This window comes from Pipistrellus kuhlii, unplaced genomic scaffold (assembly GCF_014108245.1).
Source record: "Pipistrellus kuhlii isolate mPipKuh1 unplaced genomic scaffold, mPipKuh1.p scaffold_m20_p_4, whole genome shotgun sequence".
Classification (NCBI taxonomy): Eukaryota; Metazoa; Chordata; class Mammalia; order Chiroptera; family Vespertilionidae; genus Pipistrellus; species Pipistrellus kuhlii.
The window spans coordinates 78,653,613-78,672,592 of NW_023425540.1; the positions used below are offsets into that span (position 1 = coordinate 78,653,613).

Genomic DNA, 18,980 nt, shown 5'->3' on the forward strand with positions numbered 1-18,980 from the left:
CATGTAAGAAAAAATATTAATGCATTACTTGAAAATAATAGTTTAAATTATTAATGATATTGTTAAATAAAAGACATTGTTATTGTTTCCTGTTATCATTAGGAAGGCAAAGTTATTAAGCAGAGAATAGTAATTGCTCCTATGACTTGTACTGTCTCTCCCTTTACCATTTTTCCCATTGTGACACAATATATATAATATAAAATTTACCATTTATGTATACAGTTCAGTGGCACTAAGCACTTTCACGGGTTGTGCTACTATCACGACCATCTATCTCCATAACCTTGTCCTCCCCTCACATTGAAACTCTGTACCAGTTAAACAATAACTCCCCTCCTCCCAGGCCCTGGCAACCACTGTTCTACTTAGACTCTATGAATTTGACTACTCTAGGTTCCTCATAAAAGTGGAATCACACAGTATTTGTTTTTTATTATATGACTTATTTCACTTAGCACAATAGCCTCAAGGTTCATAGTATAACATATCTCAGAATGTCCTTCCTTTTTAAGGCTGTGTAATATCCCATTTTATGGGTACCGTATTTCCCGGCGTATAAGACGACTTTTGAAATGAAAAAAAGCCTGCTCAGACTGGCCAGAGTCAGAGAGGCGGTCTATTAAAAAAAGAACTGGTGTTGCCTCGGAAGTGGGGGGTAGTCTTATACAGAGAATATAGGCCTAAACCTATGTTTTAACTGTAAAATTAGGGGGTCTTCTTATACGCCAGAATATACGGTATGTCACGTTTTGTTTATCCATCCATCCATTTTTGGATATTTTGGTTGCTTCCATCTTTGGGCTTTGAATAATGCTGTTATGAACATGGGTATAAATATCTGCTGGAGTCCTTGCTTTCAATTCTTTTAATCCAGAAGTAGAATTCTAAATCATATGGTAATTCTATTTTTTAACTTTTTGAGGAACTTCCATAGTGTCTATACAATTTACATGCCTACCTGAATGCACAAGGATTCTAATTGCTCCACACTTTTTTTCTGTTTATTTATAATAGCTGTTCTAATGCATATAAAGTGGTATCTTATTGTGATTTTTATTTGCATTTTCCAAATGATTGGTAATGCTAAGCATCTTTTCATGTGCTTATTGTACATTTGTGTATCTTCTTTGGAGAAATATCTATTCCAAGTCATTTGCTCATTAAAAAAAACAAAAAACGTGTTTTTATTGACTTTAAAGAGAGAGGAAGAGAGAGGGATAGAGAGATAGAAACTCCAATGAGAAAGAAACATTGATCGGCTGCCTCCTGTACGCTCCCCACTGAGGATGGAGCCCACAACCCAGGCATGTTCCCTGATTGGGAATTGAACTGGGGACCTCTCGGTTCATGGGTTAATTCTCAACCGCTGAGCCACATTGGCTGGGCTTTTGCCCATTTTTCAATTGAGCTGTTTGTTTTGTTGTTGTTGAATTGTAAGAGTTCTTTGTATATGCTCGATATTAACCCCTTTTCAGGTATATGATTTGCAAATATTTTCTCTCTTCCGTGGGTTGCCTTTTCACTTATTGATAGTGTCCTTTGATGTTCATAAGTTCGGTACATGAAAGGATGGTCAGAAAAATGTTCCTCCTCATATGCCCCTCAGGTGGTTTTCAGGTAGGGGGTCACTTTGATATCAGAAACCCAAGGTTCAAAACCAGTTTCTGCCACTTACCAGATGGGTGGCCTGGGGCAAGTTACTTGCTAAATTTCCTGTGTGCCATTTCTTCCTATGTGAAAATGAAGATTTGATAATATTCTCCACCCAGAGTTTGAGGAATGGTGGTGGTTAGAAATTAAAATATACATTAAATATAACTAAAATTTTCGGTAAGTAATCATTATTATTTTAACAAAACGGTGAAAAAGGTGGTATCTGCTTTTCAATTGGGCAGCACAAGGCCAGGTTTTGACATTCACTAGTTCTCTTCCATCCTGGTATTTGCCGTGAATAAACACTGTTCTCTGTATATGCTCGATATTAACCCCTCCCTTTTCAGGCATATGATTGGCAAATATTTTCTCTCTTCCGTGGGTTGCCTTTTCACTTCCAAGTCCAAACACTTGCTGATGATTTGGAGATTAGGCTGTTATTTCTCTACAATCCCATTATTTCCATATTTCTGTTTCCCTGGCCTGAGGTGATGTCATACTCGGCCATCTGCTTCCCCTGCGTCCAAAAGGCACCTCAAATCTTTTCCTGCGAAGCTTCTTTCAGGGCCCAGCGGGGAGGGTCCCCCTAGAGGTGGCAAGCCTGGAGGGTGGTTCAAACACCACGCCAAGCGTTGTGACCTTCAAAGAATTTTAGCATAAAAGACCTTCCAGAATAAGCCTTTATGTGCCTCCTTGGCATGGGACAAAGGGACCATTTTAGTTATGACATACAGCAGATCACCAAAGAGGGCGAACGTTTCTAATTCAGCAAGAAGCTCTGGAGGGACATATTTATCCTTCTCTTACTTGGTGGGCTCTTTAACTCTTTAACTGTAATGCATTACACTTGTGACACCTGCTTGCTTAAGAATATGGGCTAGCCGAAACTGGTTTGGCTCAGTGGATAGAGCGTCAGCCTGCTGACTGAAGGGTCCCAGGTTCAATTCTGGTCAAGGGCATGTGCCTTGGTTGCAGGCACATCCCCAGTAGGGGGTGTGCAAGAGGCAGCTGATCAATGATTCTCTCTCATCGATGTTTCTAACTCTCTCTTTTTCTTCCTCTCTGTAAAAAAATCAATAAAATATAGTAAAAGAAAAGAAAAAAGAAAAGAAAAAGAAAGAAAGAACATGGGCAACTCATAACATTGGATAGATGAAGTTGATTGTTGGCTAAATTATAGGGGCGGCATGGAGACAGGCAAGACAACTGCATGTGCGTTTAAACTTCAGCTCTGTTATCTCCTGGTTATGTCACCTTGGGCTAGTTGTGTCCTCTGTAAGCCTCCACTTCATCATCTGTACAATAGGAATAAGAGGAGCAACCAATTTTATGTGGTCAGTTTGAGGATTCAATTAATAATGAGGTAGTTATGTAAAGCCCCTTAGCACCATGCCAGGCTGGTAACAAGAGACTGGTAAATGTTAGCTATTGTATCATCATTATCATCATCATCATGCTGTCACTACTTGGGTGACGTCCAAGTAGTGACAGCAAATACTGAAGGCACCCCCGTCCTTCACCTGGCTTTAACTTTCCTATGCATACTTCCTCTTCCCACCCCACCACACATTAATGTCTTTTCTCTCCCGCCCAATCCTGGAGGGCCCTGACTTCCAGCAAGATGTTCAAGGAGCTGGAGTTGGGTAAGAACCCAGGGAAAGACACTAGAAGCCATAACTTAAAGTAGTCACAAGGACATAAAGGACAGCATAGTGAATATAGACAGTAATCCTACAAAATAAAAGCTTAATATGAAAATCTTCAGAATGGGAGAAGGACGTTGGGGGGAGGAGGGCCGGGAGCAGGCAGTGCCAGGCCAGTCAAGGTGGGTGCCAGCGGGCAGAGGTAGGGGACTGCGATGTGGGTGTGTGTGTGGGGGGAGAGACAGTGACCAGCAGTGGCAGAGGGGTGCTCGCCAGCTGGTGCCATCCCCTGACTGGCCCACTCGGGCGCCTCCTTCAGAGGGAGGCCTGATTGCAGGTCAGACCCACTTCCTATGGAGAGCGGACCTAGCTGTCAGTCAGACATCCCCTGAGGGCTCCTGGACTGTGAGAGGGCACAGGCTGGACTGAGGGACCCCCTGACTCCCGAATGCACAAATTTTTGTGCACCAGGCCTCTAGTGTTGTAATAACTATGTATAGTGCCAGGTGGGTACTGGCAATATCAGAACACTGTAAAGTCTATGACTGTCTAACCACCACTATGGTTGCCCCATATGAAACTAATCTATAATAATAAAAGGGTAATATGCTAATTAGGCCAGAGATCCTTCCTTTTGGACAAAGCTGCAGCGGGCGGGGGCTGAGGCAGAGGCTGCAGAGGTGGCAGAGGCCCCCAGCTACAGCCAAGTCCCTTGCATGAATTTCGTGCATCGGGCCTCTAGTACAAAATAATATTGAATGAAAAATAATATTTTTAAGAAACGAGTTAAAAACCAAAGCTATATTGCTTTATAAAAGTCAGACAGAAAGGAAGATGCACTCTCTCTGGCCAAACAATGCTTGTCAGTTAGCATTCAAAGTACAAAGTCTGGCTCTAACTGGGTAGCTCAGTTGGTTAGAGTATCTCCCTGATACACCAAGGTTTCGGGTTCGATCCCTGGTCATGGCACATATAAGAATCAACCAATGAATGCATAAATAAGTGGAACAACAAATCTATGTTTCTCTCCCTCCCTCTGTCCCACCCCTTCTTTCTCTCTCTTCCTCTCAAATCAGTAAATTAAAGTAAAACATTTATTTATTTTTTTTAAAAAGTAAAAAGTCTGTCCCATAAAATTCAACTCTTCATAAAGACATTTGCTAGGTAAAGGAAAGAGATATGTATGTGTTAAAAAATGACGATAGCCCTAGCTGGTTTGACTCAGTGGATAGAGCATCGGCCTGCAGACTGGAGGGTCTCAGGTTTGATTCTTGCCAAGGGCATATGCCCAGGTTGTGGGCTTGATCTCCAGTAAGGAGCGTGCAGGAGGCAGCTGATCAATGATTCTCTCTCATCACTGATGTTTCTATCTCTCTATCCCTCTCCCTTCCTCTCTGAAATCAATATAACAACAAAAATACCTGGCAATGACTTGCTGTTGGAACTGTCATTTACATAATCTGTATTTTTACTTACAGATATCCCTGGTATAGCTTTAATCTTGGGAAACAAAGGAGGTGGCTCCTTTAGAACTGCCACGCAAATCCATGGGCACCACCGCGGCCAACCCTGTGGAACTCTCACTCCTCTTTTTCTCCACGTTATAAGTCTCAAATAGCTTTGAGCATCATCACCCTCCTATTTATTGTTCGGAGAATGTGTGAGCCATTGGGCAGCACGTCTGGTGTCCTGATTCATAGAAGCTTGGCCCTTGCCTCCAGCTGAAGCAGCCTGAGTGGAGGTTTCAAATGTGTCATGAGGTTTCCCAGCCAAATTCCTCCAGCACCAGCTTGAAAACTGGCTATAAAAATAGCCCTCGCCAAGGGAGGCTGACTGTGACCACCATTTCCTATCTGGGAGCAGGAACAAGAGGACTGCTGTTTTCCTTCTTAAATCTACTGTAATGTCTCTCTCATGTGGATCTGCTTTTAAGATTGTGTGTTACAGTCACTCTTGGACTAAGATCTCCTGCTGGAGGGAGAAGTTCCTCCATGCTAACTGGGGTTAATCCTGTGCCAGGTCTGGAGATTAAAGGGAACAAAAGAGAGAACCTTATCTTTTGTTTATCAGGATATAAATTTGAATATTTATCTAGGAAATTTGAAATATCTATCCAGGAAAATCCCGGTGGTTAGGACTCTGGGTGCCAGAGTCTTCCAGAAGTTAAGAAAGGCTCAAGTCAACTCGCAGCGTTTGAGGCTCTGAGTATGTTAAAATTGTAAGAAATAGCAGACAGGGCACAACATGGATGGTATATTTTAAGAACTTTCCTTTTTATAATTGAGAATTTTTAACACAAGGGGGGTAAACCACAATGCAATATAAGGATCTACTCACCAGGTAATAATATCTTTATTATGAAATGTTCATGCAGAGCCTCTACAGGTGTGTGGGCCAATAAGGGAGAAACAATTTTTAAAATCCAGACTTCTTTCCTGTCACCGTGCCCCTGGGACTCTGTATAACCTCATTAGGCAATAATGTCAAAGGTCTAAATCCTGAGACCTTTGATGAAAGTGAGGTCGGGACCAAATGTCCTTCTGTCCCTGCCTGCGACAGTCATTGCCTACGACCAGCAGGTGACCTTGGGCAGGCTGCTCAGCTCCTCCTGGCATCAGAGACAACTAGCTCCGAGTGTGGTTTTGGAGAATTCCATGAAGTAGCCCACACAGATCATTTGGCTCACTGCTTGGCATTAGTAAATGCTCAATAAATATTAGCTAGAGTTAGTCACTATTATTGGAGTTAAGACTCAATGCCTTGACCAAAGTTTATTTCATTGGTCTATGTGGGTCAGTGCCACACCCTGTGAGTATTCATTCTTTGTCCATTCATTCAACACACATATACTGAATGCCTAACTTTAGTTGATTTTTTTTTTTTATAACTACTACTTCTGTATTAGAAAACTAGCAATAATCAGAAAAAAAAGGTCACCCATGATCCCACTTATCACATGACACCAATATTAGGTAAATTTAATATATTTTCTTCCAAACCTTTTTCCTATGAAACTTCCCCCATTTTTAACTCAATTGAGGTACTAGCACACGTTCATTTCTAAATCTCATGCTTTTCTTTTTAATAAATTAACATATTTCCCTGATTTCATTAAAACTTCTTCATACATATAACTTTTTAAAAAATATATATTTTATTGATTTTTTACAGAGAGGAGGAGAGAGGGATAGAGAGCTAGAAACGTCGATGAGAGACAAACATCGACCAGCTGTCTCTTGCACACCTCCTATCGGGGATGTGCCCGCAACTCATGTACATGTCCTTGACCGGAATCGAACCTGGGACCTTTCAGTCCGCAGACTGACGCTCTACCACTGAGCCAAACCGGTTTCGGCCATACATATAACTTTTAATGGTTGCATAAAATTCTAACTATGACTGTACTATCTCCTAAATAGTTTCCTATTGCTGGACCTTTTTTTTTTTTTTTTTTTTTTTTTTTCCTATTAATAAGTAAAACGGAGATTAACACGTTTGTATTAACCTTAGTCTATATTTCCACTCATTCCCATTTCATTCCTCCCATTAACAGTGGTGTTTGTGTGCCTCCTCTGGGTCAGGTTGCTGTGCTATATACTGGGGATCGAAAGGATAGAGGTGGGACAGGTGTGGACTTTGCTTTCACAGACAGAGCTCATTTCCTAAGGGTGTGACAGATAAATGGAGTGGGGGGGACCTTGTACTTGCAGATGGCGGTGAGTGTTACCAATGAAAGGAGTAGGGCGTGTAGCAGAGTACCTGGAAAGGGTACTGGCCAGCTTTTTGAGGCTGGAAGGTCTGGGAAAAACCTCTTAGAAGAATTAAGATGAGCCATGGAAAGCTGCCAGAAGCAGGGTGAGAAAGGGTTGGCACACACACACAATCCTGTGAGTGCCTCCTTGAATTTGGCACCAGAAGAACTTCACTCGCTTTCACCCAGTCAAAATGAATGACAAAGACTTCAACCTGGACAGGAATTGGGAGGTCTTGGAGGAGGAGCTCACACACCCATGATGGTTTCAAAAGCACTACAGGAAGAACTCTGGTTATAACAGCACCGCGCCAGCAACTTCCTCTTCCCCTCTATTCAAGAACCACTTCTCCTTTGGTTTCCCAGGACTTGAATATGGCTTGCTATAGCTAAGCATGCTGGATTGCAATCTAATCCTTTTTTGCTGAAGGAATATCTGGCTGACTTTTTGTTGGCAGTCAACACAACTCCGATGGAAAAAAAAGTAGGAAAGGCATTTCAGGCAGAGGGAACAGCAAGTGCTAAAGCCCAGAGGCTCTGGCTTGGTGTGTTTCAGGAACAGAAAAGTGGTCCCTATGGAGTAGAGTAGAAAGTGCTAATGAAACCAGTGAAGCAGAACCACCAAAAGAAATGGGGGGGGGGGGGATTTTTTTTTAAGATTTGAGACTTGATCATATTTGATATATACATTTTAAAGTATCCAAGTAGTTGTTACCATAGGAAAAACTGGGCTTTTGACTTTTTTTCTCTCTCAATGGTTTAGAATTTTCTTTGTGACCCACACTTGCTTGGATTTGAGGTTGGGGGAGGCATGGATATCATTTTCAGTGGTATTTCTAAACCTTGGCTGCACAGTATAATCCCCTGTGGAAATCTTAAAAAATACTGATGCCTGGGCCCACCCAGAGAGATTCTGATGTGAGTGGTCTGGGGTGCAGCCTAGGCATAGTGAAGATAAAATTGAGACCCACCTTTAAGATCCTGATCTGGATATGAGCTGCTGTGGAATATTTTCAATGTAAAAGGTACCAGCTTTCATAGGCTCTTGTAGGCTCTTGGTAGTGACAAGTCTGAATTTTACTCTGAGAAGAATGGAAAGCCATTGATGGGTTTAAAGTAGGATGGCAACATGATCTGATTTTTATTTTAAGAAAATCACTCTGGCTGCAGTGTGGTAAATTTTCTTAGGGTAGATTCCCAGAGGTGGAATTAGTGGGGGAAAGGGTATTAACAATTTTAAGTCTTTGGATACACGCTGTTAAATTGCTTTCCAGGAAGTTGTGCCAAATGACACCTATCTTCGTTGTCCTTATACCATCCCTTTGCCAACACTGAGTGTTTTTAATGATTTCTGTGGGAGAAGTACAAAAAAGCAATGATAAATAAGAAGCAATTGTTTGAGCAACCTGCCAGTGACTCCCCCCCCCCTTCCTTCATTGGTCAAATATTATCCAAATAACCATGTATTTCACAGAAATTGTAGATCTGATATTTAGCTATCATTTATTGAATGCTTATTGTGTGGCAGGCACTATGCAAAGAACTTTACGGGCAATACGTCTATTAATCCTTAAGAGATTGACAGTACTGTTATCTCCATTTTACAGATGAAAAACTGGGGCACTGTGAGAGGTGGGAGGTTGCTGACACTTCCTCAGTGTTTAAGTGAAGGGCTTGGAATTTGAACCCAGAGTCCTTCCTCAAATTACTCTGCTGTTGTTTTATAATTTGGAAAGGTTAGAAGACTCCTGGAATTTTTCTCAGGTCTAAGGTTCTAGTTATTCTGCTTCAAATCATTTTAGAACATGGGTAATTGACATATTTGTACCCTGTATCATTACTGCAATCAACTATTTAAGGAAGTATATACAAGCTTTATCGGCCACATCAGCTATTTGCTCATGGGTCTGTGAGTCCCAAAGAGGAGGGAAGCATCTACTCAGCTGGTGCATAAAAAGTAAAGGATCTGAGGAAAACAGGTCCAAGGACATTTGGAATTTAAAATTAAGAAAAGGCTTTGGGAGAGGGGGACATTGTAGTCAGAATGCAAGACAGACTTGCAGGTTGGTGGAGAGAGGGCAAAACTAAATATTCATTTCTTGTAATAAACCTATCTTTCTGAGCCTTACTTCCAGAGTTCTTTTGAGGACAGGGATTAAGTCTTGACCACTGTCCATGTTCCCAACTACTTGGTTAACAAATGCTCAGTGAATTTGGCTGAATGTTGAATGAAAGAATAAATCATGACTAGACTGTACACTTAAACCATACTTGAGGATAATATATTCCTTATTGCTTATGTAATGAAACATTAACCACAAACATACAAAACCCAAATACCTTGTGACAGGAATAAGAGTCTCCCAGAGAGGACCGTACTAATGAGGAAACCCTAATCTTGGGACGATTCAGGAGGGACTTTTTCTCTTCATAGAAGAACCAGGAAGAGGAAATAACAAATCAGGAAGAAAGGATACTTCTGGTAGGACCTTTTTTTTTTTTTTTTTTTTTTTTTTTTTTTTTTTTACAACTAATAGGACCTTCTTCATATCCTCCCCTTAGCAAGAAGGAAGTGGGCAAATGTGGAGGTAGTAGGGCAAATTTTAGGCTGGAGTGTGTACCTGTGGGACATATCCCTCTTGGGTGTATTATTACATTTTTTTTTTTTTTTACACATGTGGATGACTATGTTTGGGTCTGACCTAGTGGGAATTTCTGCATTGAGTCAGATATCAGCTCTAGTTCAGAGCAGCAGTTTCTTTCCCCCTGAATGAGGAGATGGGTATGGGGAGAGAGGGCTCATTTGAAAATCTAACTTTCCATCCTTTAGAATTGGTAGAATCATAGTTTAGTGAGGGGTTAGGGGGATAAGCAAATTGAAATGTGGAGACCTCCCAACAACTCATAATCTTCAAGTACTTTTGGTAATAATTTTAAACCACACAAAGACTTTTTCTTGCAGCATAAAACTATAGGTTAAGATCCTCTGGACAGATAAGGTTAAGACCCTTTGACTATTTATTCTTCCAAAGGTAACTCCCCAGTTACCTGTTTGATGTGAATCTTAAAAAAAAAAAAATCATATATTAGTATTTATTCCAATACTGCAGGCAGTATGGGAGAGCAGGAGGTCATCCACAAAAATCTGCCCTGCAGCACCCCCTAAGCCAACTGCTTATATAGGGTATGACAAAAATTACATGGGGAAGTAAGGATGGACGTGAATCTTTACTCCACCTTTACTCTCTGAATCTGCAACCACAGGGTGCATTAGGTGCTTTAGTAAAGAAAGTCTTTTGGGGAGACTGTGGGAGGGTCTGGGGAGGGAGAGTTTAGCCAAACTCTGGTGGCGAAGGTGGGCAAGTGATTCCCAAGCACAGTTCATGTTGTGAGGACAGGGGCTGGTGGTTGCTCCCCTTTCTCCCTCCATTTAGATTAGTGCCTAACAATTGAAGAAATAAATGGTCAAGGTGTCAGGTGGGGGTTGGCTAGGTGGATATCCACGCCCTTTTTTATTTTCACTTTTCACCAGACAGGGTGGGTGGGGAAGGTGAGCGCGCGCACGGGCACTCCAGGTCTTGGATTGGATTCTTGTTTACCGCTGACAGTCCGGCTCTCGAGGGTCAGGTGCCTTCTGGGGCGAGCTGGGAGGGTGTGAGTGCAGGGGTGGTGGTAGACATCCCCTCTCCCAGGAGCCCGAGCTGAGGGCCCAGGGACCTTGGCTTGGTTCGCGGGGAATGAAGGGGCGCGTCCCGAGCGCGGGAGGGCGGTCCTCTAGCCCCGCCCCCAGGCCCCGCCCCGCTCTCCAGGCCCCGCCCCCGCGCCCTGGCTGGGCGGGCGCCGGCCCCGCCTCCCGCTCCCAGCATGCCGTGCGGCAGCGGCGGGCGGAGTCGGGAGGCGGGGAAGCTGTGTCTGTGTGAGCGTGAGGAGCTGCCGCCACCGCCTCCTCCTCGCCGTCCTCCTCCTCTCGGGTCCCGGCGTCGCGGGCCGCGCGCGGGCCTGGAAGAGACGTCGCCTCCCCTTCCTCCGCCTCCCGCTCACCGCGCCGCTCCCTCCTCCTCCTCCTCCTCCTCCTCCTGCGCTGTGGGCTCAGGCGGAACCCGGAACGGCCGCCTGCCTCCCCCGCCCTCCGCCGCCTCCTCTTCCCCGGCTTCCTCCTCCTCCCCGGGCCGGAGCGGAGTCTCGGCAGCGATCAGTTCGGGCGGCGACTGGCGCTTCTTCGGGCGGCGGCGCCTGGCCATGTCGTGTCGGGGAAGGTAATGAGCCGCAGAGCCCCAGGGTCTCGGCTGAGCAGCGGCGGCGGCACCAGGTACCCGCGGAGCTGGAATGACTGGCAACCCAGGTAGGTGAGCGCCGCGCCGCCCGCCGCCGCCGCGACCCCTGGGCCCGCCTCGGGCGCCGAGGCCTGAGGCTGCCGGGCCGGGAGGCGCGGCCTAGGCCCTCCACCCCCACCGGGAGCCGGGCGCGGCTTCCTGGGTCCCCCTCCCGCCCCGGCTCGGCTCCGGGAGGAAGGCCGCGGGGAGGCCAGGCCTCCATGCCTCTCCTCTCCCCGGGCCGGAGCCCAGACCCTGCGCGCCCGGCGGAGGCACCGGCCTAGGAGTTGGGTGTCAAGGGGCCTGGTGGTGGGGACACATTTTTAGTTACCATCTTCTCCCCCCAGTTTTGGGATTAGAGTTGGAGGACCCTGAGAGTCCAGGACCCTCTCTCTGTAATTCCTACTTCCTTGGTCCCTCGCCCTCTCGGCGCCCATAGGAAAGACCTGCTTAATTGTGATCTCTTCGGTGACAACTTCCCCCCCCCACCCTTCCACGTGTTAATAATTTAAGAAACACCACCCAACTCAACGAGGCTTTCGTCTGACTTCAGGCAGGGAGGGTAGTTGTGGGGCATGAGACGAGGCTGGGAGTGCGCTAATAACGAGGGCCCACCAATTCTGGTCCTGGGAAATGAAGTTTTGGTGGAGAGCAATCCACACCTGACTCACCCAGAGGAGGAGAGGATTTCCTCATGTGCGGAGGGTTTGCTCGCTTTGGGGCCTAGTCGATATTGAATATATTAAACAGGAGCATCAGCTTAATGTGGCGTCTTTCTGATTAATCTGATTAATGGGCAGTTGTGCTTAATTTAGTTAATTTAGGACCGATTGGTTTTTTACATCTCTTATTGAATAAGTGCTTGTGATATTCAGAGACTAGTACTTAGAATTTAACCTGGTGCCTAGAATTTCCCCAAGTGTATGCAATATTTAAGGATTAGTTGATTCATGGAGCTTTCCTATTTTGAAGCACACTTACATTATGATTGTCCAGGAACATGTAAGATACCCAGGTTATTATTGGGATAACTTTTGCTTCCTGATGTTAATTCCAACAGTGTTTGGAAAGAACTGAGTAAGATGTTAGTGTGTAACATTTTAAGACTTGATAGAAAAATGAAAATCTTTTGGCTAATAGGTGGTATGCATCTTATCCCACTTAATATGCCTTACCAAATTGGGTGTCTGTTGAGAACTGATGAATATAACTAGATGAATTTAAAAGTCCATTTCTGAATCTGGAATTGAGATGCTACGTAGTTTAAAAAAAATTGAAAAGTATAGTCAGGGAGGGTTTGTGAGTGCTTTAAATAAAATCAGTTGACTAGCTTAAGTATTTTTATCTGTAGTTAACATTCTTAGTTGTTTTATACTTTCACTGAAATGTGTGATTTTTTTTGCATCTAAGGAATTATTGTAGATGATAAAATTGGATGCTTGAGAGCTCTTTGACAATGGATTTTTCATTATTTTTCAATATTGTGATTAGGATATATAAAATAATGTAATATCCCTTTAGAGGACTATATAAAATGCCCTTGTCAAAGAGTCCTAGAGCTTTTGGAAAAGAAAAAATTGTAGCTTGTAATTCTAAATAAATGGATGATCAGCATTGCAGCCACCTGCTGGGGTCAGCTGACTTTTATTTGACCAATATGAAGCAGAATAACTTATACAGTTATGAACTATGTACATGGATTATTAATATTTCCATATTTTCTTTTATTTCCTGGATGTGTGGATTAGGGTGGGCGGGGCAAGGCAATGTATGCTTGCTTTCAAGCTATGCTCTATAATAAATTCTCAGAACTTATGCCTAGGTGGACAGATACTATGAGATATGCTTGATTACACAGAGTAACAGTTAGTTAGATGTTGGAAACACTTGACATTTTATGTAGAGCAGGGAACAGAGAACTATGGACAGTACACTGTAGCTTTATTTGCATGGTCACCTCAGATGTTTGCCAGGTCATAAATTTTCATAAGTTAACTTTGAGGTTGTTCTGTCCACACTTAAGGAAAAGTGACAGTCTACAGTTCACTGACAGAATGGAGCTTGATCCTCCATGGGGTTTTATTTTTTAAGTAAATATATTTTATTTTTTTATTTATTGATTTTAGAGGCAGAGAGAAAGACATCAATTTATCAGTTTGTTGTTCCACTTATTTAAGCATTCATTGGTTGCTTCTTTTGTGTGCCCTCCCTGGAGTTCGAACCCACAACCTTGGTATATCAGGATGACACTCTCACCAACTGAGCTACTGGGCCAGGGCTTATTTTTCTAAACATCTTCAAATGCAAGCAGATTCCTGTGGTTCATCTGAGTCACTTTGGTTTTTTAAAAGATTCTTTGCCTTTCTGTATCATTCCTTCTTTGCTTCATTTGGTTCTATTTCCCTAGATACAGGCTTTTGTCAGTTAGTCTGGAAACCGACTGTTGAGTCAATCATGGTCACACAGCTACTTCACACATATTGACCGGAAGTGTTCCAGATGGCTGAAGAGACTAGTGTCATAGGGGATCAGAGCAAGCTCACCTTTGCTTGAAGCATACCGTCAGCAAAAAGCATGTATCTACCACTATAGTCTTCCTTTCCATTCACTGCACTCTCAAGAGTGATTAGGCAAATACTTGTTTTTTTAATCATAGCTGCTAGCCAAAGCTTTCCATTCACTTTATTTAGGGAAGTAATCTAGTACCAATTAAGATAGAGATCAGAGTTTTTGTTTTTAAAATTAAATGTGTAATTAGTTATTGTACATTTTAATATTCTAAATTTCATGATTATTTTGACATTGAAGTCAAATATAGATTAGTCCAACAGGAGGAAGCATGCAGGTCAATGGAAAATGTATTTTATTTCTATACTTGGAAATCTTAGGGCTTGATTCGTTTAACAGATATTAGGTGCCTTACAGTGCCCAGACTTAAGATCTTTCATAATTCTAAAAGGATGTAACTGTATATTAAAAATATCTTCAATTTTTGGTAAAACCTAGAAAGATTAAAGTTCTCAAAAGTACAAATACTGCCGGGACTGGTTTGGCTCAGTGGATAGAGCGTTGGCCTACGGACTGAAAGGTCCCGGGTTCGATTCCGGTCAAGGGCATGTACCTTGGTTGCGGGCACATCCCCAGTGGGGGGTGTGCAAGAGGCAATTGGTCGATGTTTCTCTCTCATTGACGTTTCTGACTCTCTGTCCCTCTCAATTCCTCTCTGTGTAAAATCAATAAAATATATTTTTTTTAAAAAAAGTACAAATACTTTTATTCTCCATTGTCACAGACCAAAAGACAAGGAAGAATCTGTGAAGATAGAAAAGCCAGAAACCAGTATATCTGACATTGTGAGAAGTTGGATTTTAGAAGTCAGAGCTGTCTATTCAGCCTTTTATGAGACTGTACTGTCTAATATCCATAGAGACATAATATAATAAATTATATAAGGGAAAAAGTTATGTATTTTATAACTATATAGTTTTAATATAATTTAATGATTGCCAATTTTGTACCACAGGTTTCCAAGCACACTAAGATTTTTCAGATAATTGTGTATGAGTGTTTAATTTTGGGGGGAAATATATTTTTTTCATTATAAAATAAAATATATTCCTTATTAAATAATTGGCAATTATATGTTTAAATTGAAACTTAGTATGTTAGGATAGCAGATAAGAAAGGAGTTGGTAAAAGGTAAAGCATTATATGGATATTAATTGTGATAATTATTGATATAATTATTTCTATATGTGATTAACAGATTTTAAAACCTGGAGTGAGTGGGGGGGTAGGGAAGCAGTGGGGCCATGAAATTGATCTCTACTATCCTGTTTCCCCGAAAATAAGACAGTGTCTTATATTAATTTTTTCTCCCAAAGTTGTGCTAGGTCTTATTTTCAGGGGATGTCTTATCTTTCCATGCGCTAGGTCTTATTTTTGGAAGATGCCTTATTTTCGGGGAAACAGTATTTTGACAGTAAATGGTCTGTGTGTGTATTGAGGGGGTAGGAATCTTTAGATCACAGAGTTCTCGGTGCCCCCACCTTCTCCCCCCTGCCGACAGCTGAGGTTGCTGTCTGTGGTGGGGCCCCACTAGCCCTTTCACCCCTCGGCCCCTCCTACCAGTCTCTGTGCAGTCTCCACCTTTGGTCCTTGGGTATCAGGGTTCTCCTGTGAGTTTTCTGTTGATTATTCAGGAAGGAAGCCTTTCCATATTTCAGTTGTAATTCCATCTTGTTGCTGAGAGCATGTCTGTGCAGCATCCACCTCCTCAGCCGCCATTTTTAATCTCTGGTGGGGGGGTTGGAATCTTACACACACACACACACACACACACACACACACACACACACGCGCGTGAACGAAAGTAAGGAGATGGAAAAATCTAAGTTGTCCTTCCTAAAACATTTCTATTGTAGTTTAGGATGGTGTGTTTGTGAGGAGTGATACAAATCCTATATAATAAAAGAATAATATGCAAATTGACTACCTCTGCCACACCACAAGCCACCCCCTTAGCCAATCAGTAGCATGCAAATTAACCCAACCAAGATGGCTGTGGCCACAGAGAGTGCAGGAGGCTTGGCTCTACTCAAGCCTACAAAGTTTCAGTTATAGAAGATAAATAAATCCCAGATCCAGGGCCTCAGCTTAGGTCACTGGGGGTGTGTGGCCAGTCTGCAAACCACCACAGGCCCCTCACCCAGGCCATGCCACGCCCTGATCCAGGACACCCTTCAGTACAAATCAGCCGGCCCTCACCCATGTACCAGGCCTCTATCCTATCTAATCAAAGAATAGCATGCAAATTGACCATCACTCTAACACACAAAATGGCTGCTTCCATGTGGACATAAGATAGCCAGCAGGGGAGGACAGTTGGGTGGAACCAGGTCTGCAAGGAAGGGCAGTTGTGGGTGATCAGACCAGCAGAGGAGGGCAGTTGGGAGGGACCAGGCCTGCAAGGGAGGGCAGTTGGGGACAATCAAGCCTGCAGGGGAGGGCAGTTAGGGGTGACCAGGCCTGCAGAGGAGGGAAGTTAGGGGTGACCAGGCTGGCAGGGGAGTGGTTAGGGGGTGATTAGGCTGGCAGGCAGAAGTGGTTAGGGGCAATAAGAAGGCAGGCAAGTGAGCAGTTGGGATCCAGCTGTCCTGGATTGTGAGAGAGATGTCAGACTGCCCATTTAGGCCTGATCCTACCTGTACATCCTCGAGGGGTTCCAGATTGGAGAGGGTGCAAGTTGGGCTGAGGGACACACCCCACCCTGTGCACAAATTTCATGCACTGGGCCTCTAGTAAAAGATAAAGCTCAAGAGTTGGTTTGACCGAAACCGGTTTGGCTCAGTGGTAGAGTGTCGGTCTGCGGACTGAAAGGTCCCAGGTTCGATTCTGATCAGGGGCATGTACGTTGGTTGCGAGCACATCCCCGGTGGGGTGTGTGCAAGAGGCAGCTGGTCAATGTTTCTCTCTCATCGACATTTCTAGCTCTCTATCTCTCTTTTCCTCTCTGTAAAAAATCAATAAAATATATTTAAAAAAAAAAAGTTGGTTTGGAGCTGGATTGTAGGCCTTTGAATTGTAGTTTATTTGGGATGACTTTAGGAAACCATTGACATTCTACTGGCGGGAAAGTGGTGTAATTTAGGAAGATTAAAATTAATGGGAGGTTGCTCTGACACTGAAGTAGAAGTAATTAGAACAGTCTGGACAAGACACTGCTTAAGGACCTCAATATTCTGTTCATAATTCATGATTTTAATTCAGACAAAATTATTCAACCCAATATATGGGAATTTCCAGTCTTGTTATCTGGATTTGATTTGAGGATGGTCTCTAAAGTGGTACTTTTTGTAGAAAAGTCATTGAATATTATTTTACAATTTATCACCAACTTAATGATGTCTGTAAAATTGGTTTTAGGTGATGGATCTGCCGATGAAACCTTTTCAGGCATTTGTGTTCTAAAAACACAAAACTCTGCTTGGCCAATTTTATTCCTGTGAGCTACAGATTCCTTTACCTTTCTTCATCCTCTACATACCTACTCTTATTAGTTTTTGTTTTTTAATACTCTCAGCAATATAACCCTTAACACTCCTACCCTGCTACCTCTGCCCCAAGTGATCCCTCTCATTTCTGATCTTGGACAGATCTATAATGAAAGCTAACTGTTTATCACTTCAATGATTGATCTCATGTTCTCCAGTTTAAGTCCCTAAGGGTTGAGCCAGAGCCAATTCTCCCCAGCTTCTGTGTCTTCTTACCTAAAGCACTCCTCAAGCTCATTTCTACTGTAGGGCCTTTGCATGTGCTGTTCTTGCTTCATGCTACTGCTCAGTTTGCTCTTGGTATATTTGACCCTGCGGTACTCTCTTGCTCTCTCAGCCTAAATGTCATCCCTCAGTGAGAAGAATCAGCTTTCTCTAACATTTCCCTGGGTACTCTTCCCCATGTGCATGCGTCTTGTATAATTGTTTCACCTCAGTATTCTTTCTTCTCTGCATCAAGTAGTGCATCAAGTAGTTTACACTCTATTTTGTGTTTCTGTTTTCTTAAGTAAATACATGAAAATGGAATTTTGCAAGTTTTTTCTGTAGAGTTTATAACACTTACTGTAGGAGGCATTTTGAAAGGAACTGTTTTTGTATAGCAGCACAGTTAGCCAGGGACAGCAACTTAAGCTGATTGAACAGGTTCAAAGGAACAGTGTTCTAGTTGACTGAGGTGGCTAGATCTTTTATAGAAGAAAGAATATGGTTGTTTAAGATTTATACGTTTTATCCATCTTGGGGGGAAAATACCTTGCTCTCATATTTAAAGTTCTTTTACACATTATCTTATCCTGTATCTATTGAATCTTTAAGCTAATCATTTAAAACTTAAGTGCTGAGTTGAGCTTTCTGGCTTTCCATCAGAATGATTTGAGGAAACAAAACTTGCTAGTTGTATGCCTGCTGATTGGGGAATGACTGAAATCCAAAATTTCCAGATTCAACAGATTTCTAAACAGTAAACTACTTCTTTTATATTAATCTTTATATTCTTTCAAAAAAGGAAATTGTAGTCCTATTAGAAATTATTGCTTTGGAGGTTATGGTTGTTATTCATATTATTATCATAGTATGTCTAGAACCTCATGTTTACATGTTTAGTTGAAAACATTTCACAGACTTTTTTATTATTTTAAAATATTTTTTTTTCCAGAGGGGTTTCTGGTATCAGAATTGTAGATTTTTTTTTTTTTTTTGTATGGAACTTTCTAAGTTATGCTTTTTCTTTGTTTATATATAAGAGAGGCACTACTTTTTCCCTTTACCTTACCCTTTTTATCGTAATAAAGAACCAAAATTATTAATGGCTCTGCAGTGGCTTGAGGTAATTGTATACTAATGTATGTCTACAGATTTTTTAAAATTGTTAAACTAAATATTTACTACATCTTTATTTACATTATTTACTTTTACTATATCCAATATGTTAATGCCTTTTCTGTTGATTAGTGAAAAGGCTCCACTAGTACATACATATTGGATTTTATAACAACATAGCTTAGTTTTTTTCCTTCATACTTGATAGTATTGGCAACATTTTATTTTATTTTTTACTGAAATT

General features: G+C 42.4%; 1 protein-coding gene across 8 annotated transcripts in view; it reads left to right on the forward strand.

Annotated features, from left to right (window-relative positions):
- Positions 1-18,980, forward strand: part of SMG1 (SMG1 nonsense mediated mRNA decay associated PI3K related kinase) — a 138,508-nt gene that overhangs the window by 26,044 nt on the left and 93,484 nt on the right. For 5 of the 8 annotated variants that reach the window (XM_036411041.2, XM_036411039.2, XM_036411042.2 and 2 more), the window contains exon 1: positions 10,923-11,392. The exons of 2 other annotated variants lie outside the window; for them this stretch is intronic. Coding sequence is in view for 5 of the 6 variants with exons in the window: in XM_036411039.2 (XP_036266932.1) it covers positions 11,310-11,392 (83 nt within the window). In the remaining variant the exon portion in view is untranslated. Of the gene's footprint in view, positions 1-10,915; positions 11,393-18,980 lie in introns of those variants that run through there. One more of the 8 variants, XM_036411045.2, reaches the window with a different exon arrangement.